Source organism: Dermacentor albipictus, chromosome 3 (genome assembly GCF_038994185.2).
Source record: "Dermacentor albipictus isolate Rhodes 1998 colony chromosome 3, USDA_Dalb.pri_finalv2, whole genome shotgun sequence".
Taxonomy (NCBI): domain Eukaryota; kingdom Metazoa; phylum Arthropoda; class Arachnida; order Ixodida; family Ixodidae; genus Dermacentor; species Dermacentor albipictus.
Genome location: NC_091823.1, coordinates 7,298,194 through 7,312,395, shown reverse-complemented (window position 1 = coordinate 7,312,395; position 14,202 = coordinate 7,298,194). Strand labels below are relative to the sequence as shown.

The following is a 14,202-nucleotide window of genomic DNA, read 5'->3' as shown; positions in this document are numbered from 1 at the left end:
CAGGCTCAGTGCAATTTTCCACTAAAATGCCGTTTTGGTGCAGGATGGCGTAAAGGCTCGCTCTCGGTGCAGTTTGGTACAATTGGCGCAGCTGTTCGACCACTGCCACCCTTTTTTGTCTAATGGAAAAATGTGCACAAAACAACAAAATGTTTCAGCCAAACATGGCACTGAAGAGTGTAATGGATGGCACCAGCTGTTTTATGTACTTACCAATGGCTTATTTAATTAGATGCTTCTTGACTAAAATATGGGTTCTGCTGCAGACATCAGGTTGTGGTCACTGAACACGTGAGCATACAAACTACAATGTGCACAGTTTTTGTTTACTAACACAGTCACCAACCCACCAAGCAAACATGTCAGGATTGCAGCTCAACAAACATTGCTTGGAAAGAGTTAACCTGCCTTTGGAATGTGTGGGTGTGGATGGCGACCTGGCTTCATCCATTTGAAAGGCCTGTGGGCTCTGGTATGAACCACTGCTCACCAGAGCTCTCTTTAGGCGTGGATGAGTGCAGGCCAGGTCTGTGATGACAGAAAGGGCACCATGAGCAAAACATGTTCCTAATCCACCAAACAGTAGACCAGCTTTATGATCCATGTTGCTATTACCTCTTCAAGCATGAATTATCTCTTGCTGGAAACAAGTGGCACACACAGAATTTAATGTAGCTCCTCAGAAAGACACAGATAGGGACAACTTAGCTCTGTAGGATGAATAATATGCAATTTCAATCACACGCTGATCTGCATACCTATAGGCGTTGAAAAAAAAAATTAGTTATGTGGTTTCATTAATCATTAAATTTTTAGACTACTGCGAAAAGGGTTCCGTCCTAAAAGCTTGCTATAAGCTCAAGGGAACAGAATTTTCGATCACGGAAGACTTTTCTTTCGCCATTCGAAATATTAGAAAGAAGTTATGGCAAAGCTCAGCGGAAGAGAGATCGAACGGAGCTAAGGTGAAGCTTTTTTTTAACAAGCTGTGTGTAGATGGTACGATGTTTGCTTGGGACTCGGCAGCCTGGCGTTCCGAACGCCAGCAGCAGCCTGGCGTTCGGAATCAGTGGGCTCGGCAGCAGCACATCGGACACAATGGTCAACCCATTCTGCTTTATCGTGCAGGTTCTAGCTTCCTTGCTACAAATGCAAGCACCGTGTGCCTGCGCAGAAGAAGGAATTGCCATGCAGCGCTTGGTCATCGACGTATCTGCACGAGACATTGATTGCCCCGTAGACGACATCTTCCAGCCACTCATTGTGGCTACTACGCCTGCGCCGGCATCGGTGACGTCGCATCATAGGCTTCCACCGGTGGGTATAAGAAGCAGCAGCCTGGCGTTCGGAATCAGTGGGCTCGGCAGCAGCACATCGGACACAATGGTCAACCCATTCTGCTTTATCGTGCAGGTTAGTGCATACTTACATGCCAAATGTTATCGCAGTGATGACCGTTTCCTACTGCTGCTGCCTTGCCCACTTAGTATAAGAAATTTACTTTCGGATGTGTGTTCATTTAGGAAGAGCCTTTTGAGCTGTGGCGACATTGAGTCAAATCCAGGTCCTACTGATAAGGAAATGTTGGAGATGATTCTTTCGGGCCAGAGTGATATGACAGCTTCCATCAACAACATTTTGACAAATCAAGGAAAGATTGAAGCAGATATCGCACGGTTGAACGAAAAGATGAAGTTGCTAGAGGTTCAGATGGCGTCCTTGAATGAACTAAAAGAGCGAATTTGCGAGTTAAAATCAACAACGACTGAGTTGGAAGATAAAGTGACATACCTGCAAGACAAGGTTGATGAGCTAGAAAACAGGAGCCGGAGGAATAACTTGATTATTTTCGGAATAAAAGAAGAGAGCGACAAAACTGCTGAATCACTTATCACGAAGGTGAACGAGACTGTGTTCCAAGAAAAACTGGATGTTACTGTTAAAGGCATAGAGAGATGCCACAGGCTTGGAAAAAAGAGCAAAAATGGTCGCCCAGTAATCATTAAATTTTTAGACTACCGCGAAAAGGGTTCCGTCCTAAAAGCTTGCTATAAGCTCAAGGGAACAGAATTTTCGATCACGGAAGACTTTTCTTTCGCCATTCGAAATATTAGAAAGAAGTTATGGCAAAGCTCAGCGGAAGAGAGATCGAACGGAGCTAAGGTGAAGCTTTTTTTTAACAAGCTGTGTGTAGATGGTACGATGTTTGCTTGGGACTCGGCAGCCTGGCGTTCCGAACGCCAGCAGCAGCCTGGCGTTCGGAATCAGTGGGCTTGGGATCAATGTTTGCTTGGGACTCGGCGAACAATGCTCGCTACAAAATTTCTGAAAGAAAGAAATGACCACAAAAGAAAAACAAGAGGACATTAACAATAATTAGTATTAATTGTCGTAGCGTTGTGAACAAGGTCTCCCATCTGGAAGGTATGCTGTTAACGCATGATCCGGACATAGCTGTGCTAACAGAAACATGGTTAGATGAAGAAATATTTGATTCTGAATTTGTGCCAAGAAACTATAAAGTCTTTCGGAAAGACCGCGACAGAAGAGGTGGCGGAGTGGCTATACTGTTCAAAAGCACATTTCAGATTTTAAAACTGCCTGACGTTGCCACAGTTGAAGCTGTCTTTTGTAAAGTATATGCTAACAATTTCCGATATGTCCTTGGTGCTATTTATAGGCCTCCCGGTTCCTCTGTCGCCGTCTTAGATGAAGTTAAGAAATATCTTTATTGCTACACGAAACCAGACGATAAGTTAATTTTAGCTGGAGATTTTAACTTACCAAACATAAACTGGGCTACTTTTTCTGTTCAATCTCCGCACGCTGTAGGAGAAGCTCTGCTTAATATCATGTTTCATTTCGATCTCTTACAAATTGTGAAGAACCCTACTAGAATCCAACAAGATTCTTCATCAATATTGGATTTATTCTTGGTACGAGGCAATATCAAAGAAAACCTTTCATGTAATGTAGTGGCCGGTATTTCTGATCATCAAGCCGTAATCTTGGTAATAGAAGACGTATTATTGGACCGAAGGGGTGATATTCGACACTTTCCGAATTTTGCCCGTGCTGACAATGAATCGATTATTGATATGTTAGATCTTCATTATTATAGTTTTCTGCACAGCACTTGTAGCGTGGATGACCTGTGGCTTGTTTTCAAAAACATTGTTCGTGACTGCATTCAGCGTTTTGTACCAGTGATATGCAAGAAGTCAGACAATCACAATCCTTGGATTACGCGAGAAACTTTGCAATTGCAGCGCAAGCTAAAGCGATTAAAGAAAAGAATAAAAAAATCAAGCTCAGCCTTTTTAGAGGCAAAAATTCATGAAGTTTCAGAGAAATTAAAACAATGCATTCTGAAAGATAAAGAAAAATACTACAATAAAAAACTTCCGGATTTTATAAAAACTGCACCTGAAAAGTTTTGGCGGTCAATTGCACCAGTTTCTCGTTCTACCAATGCATTTATTATAAATGGACAACATGTAAGTGACAATGTCCAGGTATCATCAGCATTTAATAACACCTTTAAGAAAGTTTTCACGAAAGATGACGGGCGTCTCCCACCCTTTAGCATGTCCCTTCCTTCCATGCCTGATATTATAATTTCTGAAGAGGGTGTTTTTAATCTATTATTAAAACTGGATGTTAAGAAATCACCTGGACCAGATGATATTCCGAATGCCTTCCTTAAACAGTATGCAGAGTGGTGTTCAAAGTATTTGTGCGTCCTATTCACTCGATCATTGAAAGAAGGTGTTCTACCATGTGATTGGAAAACTGCTAGAATTAAGCCTTTGCATAAAAGTGGAGAGAAGACGTGTATTGAAAATTATCGCCCTATTTCATTAACTTTGACAACGTGCAAATTATTGGAACACATCATTCATAAGCATCTAACTAATTTCCTCGACGAGCATAATGTACTGGCAGATGTTCAACACGGGTTTAGACGAGGGTATTCCACATGCACTCAACTGGTCGAAACAATCCATGATTTTGCGACAGCAATCAACGAAGGAAAACAAACTGATGTTATCTTTATGGACTTTCGAAAAGCTTTCGATAAGGTTTCGCACAAGAAACTGCTTCATAAACTCAGTTTTATTATAAATAATAAACAGATATTAACATGGATACAATCGTACCTATCTGATTGCCGTCAGTTTGTCGAACTGCACAAAACTTGCTCCAATTACGTTCCTGTCAATTCTGGTGTTCCCCAGGGATCCGTCCTCGGCCCCCTACTGTTTTTAATATTTATTAATGATATTGTTAAAAACCTGTCAGTACGTGTTAAGTTATATGCCGACGACTGCGTGCTGTATGAGAAAATAAGTTCGACTGATGATCAAATTAGGCTGAATAATGATTTTGCAAGAATAGTTTCTTGGTGTGAGAAGTGGCAAATGTCAATTAACTTTGAAATAACCGTATTTATGAGAATAACACTTAAAAAGCTCCCTCTTCTATATTACTACACTGCTAATAATAATTTTCTTCACGAAGTCACAGAATATAAGTATCTAGGTCTATGGATCTCTGATAACCTTTCTTGGACCAGGCATGTCGACTATGTTTCAGCAAACGCTCTCCGAAAGCTTTTTTTCTTACGACGCTCGCTCAAGCTAGCAACCCCTGGCACACGCCTCCTTGCCTACAACACTATTATTAGACCAATCTTAGAATATGCAGTAATTATCTGGGACCCTTTTACAAAGGTAAACATAAATAAACTTGAAAGAATCCAAAAGAAAGCAGTAAGGTTTATATATAACACTTACGGGCGAGCATCAGTCAGTGACCTCCTCAAGAAAAGCGGTTTACCCTCTATTCCTAACAGAAATCGCATATGTCGCTTAAAGTTTTTCTATCAATTAATTAATAACAATCTCAAAGTTGACACCTCCAATATCCTTACCTATTCCTCGGGGTACCAAACTAGAAATCGCCATTCTCTTTCTATAACACCATTAAATCCGAGAGTTAATTGTTTTAAATATTCCTTTTTTCCAAGGACCATCACTGATTGGAATAACCTCACGGATGACGTTGTCAAACAGACATCATTACATTCATTTCAAGAGCATTTGAATTGATTGCTGTTAATTGACCTTGTCGCTGTATTCTCTTGTTGAATCTCTATGTGCAATTTTGTTTTCTTTGTGTCTGTAATTCTGTATCTCACACAATGTTTCCCACCTGCTATGATCTTGTGTACAAGATCGCAGTATTCATAAATAAATAAAAATAAAATACATGCCAAAACCACTTTCTGATAATGGGGCACGCCGTAGTGGAGGACTCCTATAGGCATTGCTTTGTGCCTTCAACATGTTCTGCCACATGGCAAAAACGACAGGAGTCTCAAGCCAAATGACAAGTACTCATACGTTTCTGGCATTACAATGGAGCAAGGAGCACTAATTAGCCATGATAAAGAGCAACATGCCTCCACTCAAAAAAAGAAAAGAAAAAGAAAAAGATAATGCTAGCATCATATTGAATCATGTGTGCTTTTGCACTCTAATACAAGATTGCATGTTTAAATCACAGTGGGTGCCAGTTTTAAAGCTTCTGCCTTTATGGTTCTAAAAGAAGGGAAACACTAATTTGTTTGTACTGATAAGTGTTATTTCAAAATTCTATACAATCAAACCTCGATGTAATGAACACAGATATAGTAATGAACAATCGGATATAAGGAAGTAAATATAAAATTTCATTGCCCATGCTACAATGAACTATAGTACATGGGCAGTGCACCATCTGACCCGCACTGCACCGTATCACACGTGTCCCACAAGGTGGTGCTCATAGTGGCAGCATTGTCGTCGCTCATTATTGAATGTGTCTAGCAAACCACAGCACTATCTATGGCTAACCTGGAGCATGTCTGGCCAGATGTCGCATGCGCACTCCGAACCTGCAGTGTTGCAGCGCGCAACACAATTCATCTTCAATAGTTAGAGACTGCAGCGCTGCCATTACTGCCGACACAAAATGTGTCTGACGAAGAGGCGCGTTCGTGTCACTCAAAGAGGTTCTAGTATACGATAGCCATGTTTAATTTCCACAAAGCATTCTTGCGCTATAACGAAGCAAAAAATTTGGGACCTGATGCAGTATCGGTTACAGCAAAGCAAGTTTGATTGTACGTGGCTCATAATATGAATTCTTGTAGCAAAAATGTTGGATACAGTCATCAACCGATTTTTCCGACGTCTGATTTTTCTGGACCAGAGCGCTTATTTGGATTTCTCCAAGGCACCACCACCAGTGTGTAGAATCAATGTACAGATAAACCTCGATATTGTTATGGAAGGGATGAAAGAAGGGAGAGGACGAAGAAGATTGGAGATGCTGGCTGCTTCATGTTGTTGGTGGTCAGCCATCTTAACTACTCTGACTCAGCCTGTATATATATTATAAATATAGCCTTTCTATACTTGTAACATCCCTGTAACAATATAAAGAAGTCAATAAAATTGGAAGTTTGCTTCGTTATATCAAAATTTAATTGGATTGAAATTCGAATTTTTATGCAAATAGGTAATGTTGCATACACTGTTTCACAGTAATGATGTTACACAGGTCCCTATGGCACAATAAGTTTAGTTGGCTGAGTGAAGCCCATAAAGGCAAGTGCGCCGCTTCACTTCATGTGGTCCATTAATATAGTCACAAATAACATGGCGCCTGCATCACATGTGGCTTGCAGGTGCACTGGTAAGCAGCAACATTACTAAGCTACAAAGCAAGACAAGCACACCCACCATGATCCTCTTCGTCATCATCATCCCTGTCCTGGGCAAAAAAAGAGGCCTTCATGCTCTGCGCTGCCTCAGGACTCACTCCTAGTGCTTCTGCTAGCTGCTGAGTCACCGGCTTGTAGCTGGCACCAGGTGTCCCAGGTGCTGCAGCAACATTAATGAAGAGCACAGTTCATTGCACATGATTTTTCTCTTCAAGACACTAGATATTACACCACTTTTCCAAATGGGGATGTTGTCACACTAGGTGAATGAAGAAAAGTTTCCCATGCTATAATTTACTCCAGACAAGTTTGCAGGCTTGTAAGAATATAAATTTTTTGGTCAGAAACAAAGCCGAAGCAAACAGTAATTAAGGTCAAATAATTTCAAAGCAAATGGTTCAAATAGTTGCGGGACTTTTGTAAAACCACAACATTAAAACCACATATTGACAAATCTAAAAAAAAGTTGGTTGTTTACTTTCAAAAAGGGAAACAGGTTCATCTATGGAGTCAGGTTAACTTCAAGGGGCCATTCAAATATTTTAATGCAAGAATGCCAAGATCAAAATTTATTACTCAAAAGCACAGAAAATTTGTTTACAGGCTCTTGCTCACTATGGTGCTTCAATCTACTAAAAAGTTTGTGGTGGTTGAGCCGCAGGAGTGTTTCGTGTTCGCTTGTGATGCATCGTGGTGATGCTGTGAATTGCGACCCTACTGCAGGACACCAGCAGTTAATGCTGTGTTGCACAAATTCAGCCTGACGCTTTTCGCCTACACGCAAGCTTCAAGAGGCTGTGAAAGACTTTTCTAACTAATCATATAGAATGGCCTCACTACTGAAGGACGTTAAGTCTCGCAAATTTCATGCCTCAAAAAAAAGTTTTTCAAATCCTTCAATTACGAGTGAAGTTATAACACCAATACCCAGCATTCTCTCTTTTTTCGTCTCTGCTAGCGCGCTAAAAAGCTACACAGCAGAGAAGCCAAGAGCGTGAAGCCCTGGCCAAAAGTTTAGTGTCGCAGCGGCGAAAGGGCTCGTTGCAGCACCCCATGGCGGCCGTGGTAGACTACGCTATGCAGCATGCTGCTGACAGGTCTAGGGCTACCCACACCTGACACAGCTACGCGCAGTGCAAAGATGAAATTATTTTTTGTCTTTTTCGGATTACAGGCATATATATTTTCATTTATTTAACTCAAAATTTGCAATTATGTATTACTGAAAATGCTCTCACAATCACGAAATAAGCCAATAGTGTAGATGTGCCGCCTACTTTCGATGAAGCGTGATGGCATCGCATAAGTGAGAGCAAGTGCATTTTCGCTGTTTTTGACATGAGATTGGGCGCGTTAAGTTAAGGCGCTCGAGCGCGCTCTAGCCAGCAGAGCGCGCTCTTTTAAGCTTAACGGCTAAAAAGCGACTTCCGGTGCGTGATTGCGGAGCGCGCTCTACGCGCACCATCCTGGAAACGGTGCGCGAGAGCGCGCACCCGCTACGGCTTCCGGAAAAATGACGTCTTTCCTACTCTTTCCACCAATGCAAGTCCGTTCTCCTTGCCCACTCGTTCCTCTCGCTGCCGCGCTGCCGGGCGTCTGAAGCTGCTGTCAGGCGAGATCGGCAACGTGTTGGCGCGCTTTGAGCTTGCATCGCATCGTAAGCTGCTGCTGCTGCCTCCGTCGCCGCGCGTCAAGTTCTTCTACCTCTTCATCGTCTAAACAAGGGCTGCAGAAGTACGGTCGGCGGGGCCATATTCGAGAAGCGCGCGAAGTGCAATAGCGGATGCGGAAGCAACATAACATTCGCCAGACGGCACGTTCGTGCACCCGAAAACAGTCGGCGAAAATGGCCGTTAAGTTAAGCTCCGAAGGCGTCGCACTCGAGCGCACTCGAGCGTGCTCCTTTGGAGTTCGGAGCGCGCTAACTTAACGCGCCCAATGTAAATTCTTTGCTGCATGCAGTGCAGTAATACTTGGCTCGCGTGCTCACAGTAGCCTCTACAACAGATTGGCCACATTTTCTTATTATATTTAAAAAGTGTTTCAGGGCACATTCAACCCGTTGTGTTTTGTAAGTGCACAGACTAATTTGGTAGACTAACTTGGTAGAAACACTAGTCACATTTACAGTCTTCAGTCTAGTCCATATCCTGGGCTTTGATTATCGGTTAGCGGCAAACTTCCTGCAATGGTTTGATGTCAAACCCTTGGCCGAATATACGCAGTGGACAACTCTTGCATTCTCTAATGGAGATTGTTTTTGCAAAGTTTGGGGCATTGTATACAGTTATTGCCGCGGTTTAAGCTTGCAGACATACTGCGCAAATCAGAGCAGCGCAGACATACTGTCTCGCGCTGATCTGTAGCGCTGGGCCTAGATGTGCTACGGGCAGCCTTCTTGGCATGAATGGATGTTTCTTTGCTGCCAATGGCAGCACATGATAACCAAGTGAAGTATGCACCCTGAAGATAATCAGTAGAGCTCTCAAGCCGTCGAAAAAGATCAGCAGATAAGGGCGCACAAGGAAGGAGACCGCTCAAGGCTGTAAACTCGCCAGTCAACAGATGTGGATGTCCCATGCCGACTCAAAACATTGTCGCCATCAAAGCTTGAATCTGCTTTACTGCCATCTTCGGAATCATAACTCGAGTCCTCATCACTAAATTCAAGTGTGGGTGCAGCCTAGTTCCGAGCAGGATGCTTTTCTCGCGATGCACATGCGCGGGACGACGTCATGGGAGCGACTTTCGAAAACTGCGCAGTGACACCGGCAGCAACCCTTTCCGGGATTGTACGATAGAAGGGTTATTGAAACGACGATAGACGCTCCGCAACATGGTGGTGACCAACGATGACTGACCCCGAGCACCTGTGCTCGTCGGTGTTTAATGGGTGTGGTGCCCAATGTTGCCTGCCGAGCATGGCAGGCCACCGAGCCTGGCGGGCCAACAAAGATTATGCCCAAGGGGGTGTCACATGCTTGTTACACAGCACACTATCATCAGATACAGAAGGGCCATCATCCACTTCCACCTCATCACTGTGGACAACGTGGAAGTGCCAGAAGCTATAGGAACAGGAAACACATCATAGCCACCATGTTCTGACGTCACTTTTGGTGGCGACAACAGTCTGTGAAAGGTCCGTGTGCTGCATTTTCCGTATCTATGGTCTGCACGCACCACATTTTGCCAATTACGTGCTTGTACGTGCCAAAAAACGAAGTAAATACCACGCAATAATCGTTTGAACTGCGGTAAGCGACTACAGCTTACCATGTTTATTTGAATCTAATGCGCACCTTTTTTTTTATAATATGGGTACAAAAATTACATGTGCGTTAGAATAGAGTACGACCCTAAATCCCTGTTACCATATCGCCATCAGCATTAAAAAAATGGCCCACTTTACTTGCTTCTAGCCTAGCTGCAATAGCTTCCGCCATGTGCATACCTCCATGTTGTATGTGTAACCAGGCGCTGGTGTAACGTAGTCTATCGCCTGTCTTCCCGTTTTCTGCGTTTATTCAATCAGCATAGAAGCGCCAACTGCGAAGACATGCAGAGTCCACCAAGATGCCGTATATAAAAGGAAAATTATCACGTGCGCAGAGACGGATGGAAATCGGGCCGCATCACGGGCATTCGGAGTTCCCAAAACTTGCGTGCAGGACTGGCACAAACAGAAGGAGAATATTTTCACCAACAAAGCAACAAGGAAGGGTTTCAGTAGCCCGAAGCAGGGCCACTTCGCCGAAATAGAAGAGCTACTCGCAGAATACGTGCAAGAGCAGCAAGCGGCACAGCGGCCTGTGACAACTGATCTGAACAAAGTACGGACGATGCAGTTAGCCCTACAAAAAGGGCTGGTGCGGAGGGACTTCAAAGCGAGCAGGTGCTGTCTATCAAATTTTATCAAACGAAAAAGCTTTTCTCTTTGAAGGCGGACAGGGATATGCCAAAAATTGCCCGAAGAATATGAAGAAAAATTGCAGTTTTCAGCGGTACGTTTTGAAGTTGTGCCATAGAAACGGCTACCGCTTCGGACAGATTGGAAATGCCCATCAGACGGTGCTCTACTTTGACATGCCTGCCACCACAACCGTTGAAAAGAAGGGGGTGAAGCAAGTGCGCGTTTTGTCTTCCGGCCACGAAAAAACTAGAGTCACCGCATTGCTTTGTTGCACTGCGGTGACTCTGTGCAGTGCAACAAAGTGCAACAGTGCAACACTGCGGTGACTCTGACAAACAATGTGCAGTGTTGCACTGCACATTGTTTTGTCGATACCAGTTTTACTTTTGTTTTTATTCATCGCAACTTTAGTGTATTGGGAATTAATGTTTTTTTTTTCCAAATGAGAGAAAATAGTATTTTTATATAAATGCACGAGGTGTGCGATATTGTACTTTTTTTTTTCATCGAGAACGGATGCCCGTTGCAATCGAGGTTTTCATTTTTTTAATTTTTGGGTCAAGGGAAACAGGTGTGCGTTAGAATCGAGCATATACGGTAAGCCGTCAGCCAGTACATTAAGTTAAATGGAAGTAAGTTGGGGGATTCATGGATACTACGGAATTACTCATTAAGCATGAACATATTAACAAGGTCTTACTGTACAAGTAAGCACTCAAATTCACCCAACTTTTCTGACTTTGGGAAAGTCACTTACAGAATGTGTCATCACTGCTGAGCCTGTCTGCTGTTCCAGCGGAGGATGGCTCCACATCCTCCATCGCATCATCATCTGAACCATATCCAGCTGCGGTGTCAGATTCCAGGCAGGCAGCATAAGTAGAGGGGACTCCAGCAGCTGAGGGAGGCTTCTGGAAATGGAAGCAAACAGACGTCTTAAAGAAAGGAATAATAATAATAATAATAATAATAAATACAAAGAAAGAAAAAAATGGCTAGGCAAGAGAGAAGTGGAAAAGAAAAGCGATCCACAACCTAACCTATTTAAAAAAATTTTGAAATTTCATCACTGTCTTCACCCTTCCTTAATTAGAGGCCAACTGCAATGAAATTTCACTTTTGCTAAATTAACTACCGTAAAATTCCGAGCAAGAGTTTTGCAAGCGCAAAAGCGCAATACCAGTTTTGCAAGCGTAAGCCAAAACCGCCCGCGAAAGAAAACCCAAACGGCCACCCCGCGCGCGCCAATGCGCGAGCGGTAGTATATAGACACTCGGGAGCAAAATAGCGCTAAAACAAACCATGCAACAAAAACAGAGAGCGGGAGGCACGCGAGAAAAATTCCCTGTATTCCCATATAGTGGCAGCACATGACAGAAAAGAAAAAGTTAGGAAATTGGCATGCTTTTTAAACGTACAGACAGAGCCGTAAATATACGACACCGACCATTTTCGGACTTGTTCGCGGCACCGTATATTTACATCATGGACCCTCAAAGGGTTAATATCTTCAGAACACTTTATTTCAAGAAAAATTTAGTAAACACTTCTTAAGTAACATTAAATGAAAAAATATTGTACACACGTGGCATACATGCTTTATTCTTCAATGTATGGATACAAGGTAAGATATATTTTAACCCAATAGCGGAAACTCAAACACAACCCATTTTCCAGCGTTTCTAAAATTCATAGAGCGGCCGTGGTCCCTGCACGCACAAACCCCAAAGGCCATAAAGTGGCATGCCTGGTTCCTTGCAACACCTCCAGATGGCACTCGCCTCCGCCGCATCATGGCCCACCAGAGGCTGCTTTCTACCAGAAAGCTTGCCTTCGTGCACAGCATTTCCCACCAGAGTTTCCCGGTAAACATAATGGTTACATAAGCTGCAGTTTCCAGGAAGTGTGAGAAACAGTCTGGCATCTTTGAATGCTATCGTGTTAAGGGTGTTCCACTCTGTGTTCCACTCTTAAAGATGAAGCTTAAGCGTCGTCCAAATTTTTTACAAATAAAGCTAAATTTGTAAAGTATATTTTTTTCTTCTTGAACATGGCTATGAAACCGCCAGCATGATAGGCTATAGCGAAAGCAAGGCGTGCATGTCAGCGTCCACAGACTCACTGTGGATACTGACAGTGGTTGCACACCTGTCGCAAAATCTATACGGGTGAGAAACTTCCAGTAATAGTTCGAGGGATTGCTAAACAAAATGCAGTTGCTTCTTGCCTGCCTTGAAAAATAAACACATGTGAAGAGGTATCATATTACAGCAAGCACCCACCTCTAAGCAAAGCAATTACACTCCTTTGGGAGAACCAATGAAGATGGGCATCTTGTACAGTAGTTGCAATTTGGATGCTTATAAAGATATAAACTTGTCTTTGCGATGTCCTTCAATGGAAATGGCCTGCGCACTAATGCTGAACCTAAAGTGCCCATGCACGGGTGTGAGAATGCGGCAGCAGACAAGGTGAAGCACGAATACTCCTAGTCTTCCCCGCGCTAGCTACCATTACGTGAAGAGAAAAATCAGTTCTGGTGGTAGTTAAGAAGCACTAGCACCATAGGAAAAAATAAAATATCAACACCCTCTGGAACAATGCTAGGGGTGACCTTCTTCAAATGTACATTCATTTAAATGTGCAGTTGCTGCCAGGCATTTACAGTCGTGACACTCGAAGCACTAACAAAGCCACTAATGCTAGTCTATGATATTCATTCACACAACCTCAATCTGAACAGCACACAAAGAAAAAGTACATTTAGTGTCATAAGATCCTTCTTCTTTGCAGTTAAGGAGTTTGAAAGCCCAAGGTACATCAAAAGTTATTAAGGCAAGCATCCTATCTTCAACAAAATTCAAAGGCCTGCACTTGTAACAGGAGGAGATGCAAGAAGAATAGGCTTTAGGTAAAATTTTCCTATAACCACACCTGAGTGACTTTGTCTGCAGTGCCATCAGCAGGTTTTACGGCTGCTGCCTGCTGTGGCAACTTTGCTGATGTAGCTGTCTGGACTGCAACCTCGTCCACTTCATTGTCAGATTCGTCCAAACCATATTTGGAAAAGTGTCGCACCTACAAAACAGACAAACGAGCACAAGTGATTGTAGTTACAACACCAAGCTGATAAGAGTTGACAGGACAATGGGATCCAGGTGAACAAAACTTTGACAAGTAATATTAAGATAAACACAACTAAGCAGCCCAGAGTGCTTTGTTTCCCTAGCTGCAATACAGAGATTGGACCCACCTCAAAAACCCAAGACCCAGTTTCTGGCCTGTATTCCAGAAAACGACCTCCAATTTTCGCAGTAGTCCTCTCCAGTTTCTCTTGATAATTAAGTGCCTTCAGCTTTTCTGGGTCCTGAAAAAGAGATAAATAAGCCACACAAATTGAGATTGTAAATACTCAATCAAATTTATTAACTAGATATTTTTTTCTGCATTATTCATTGGACTCACATTATTTGTTATACATGCATAATATTTCAGGATGTGTGAATACTCAAATATTACC

The 14,202-nt window shown here is 42.9% G+C and overlaps 1 protein-coding gene across 4 annotated transcripts in view; it reads right to left on the bottom strand.

The window, feature by feature from the left end:
• Nup98-96 (nuclear pore complex protein Nup98-96) overlaps positions 1-14,202 on the bottom strand; it is a 246,519-nt gene that overhangs the window by 100,712 nt on the left and 131,605 nt on the right. For 3 of the 4 annotated variants that reach the window (XM_065424259.2, XM_065424260.2, XM_065424262.2), the window contains 5 exons: positions 13,936-14,049; positions 13,617-13,760; positions 11,440-11,593; positions 6,789-6,929; positions 409-528 (listed from right to left, as the gene is read on the bottom strand). In XM_065424259.2, coding sequence (XP_065280331.2) covers positions 409-528; positions 6,789-6,929; positions 11,440-11,593; positions 13,617-13,760; positions 13,936-14,049 — 673 coding nt within the window. The remainder of the gene's footprint in view (positions 1-408; positions 529-6,788; positions 6,930-11,439; positions 11,594-13,616; positions 13,761-13,935; positions 14,050-14,202) is intronic. The other variant, XM_065424261.2, reaches the window with a different exon arrangement.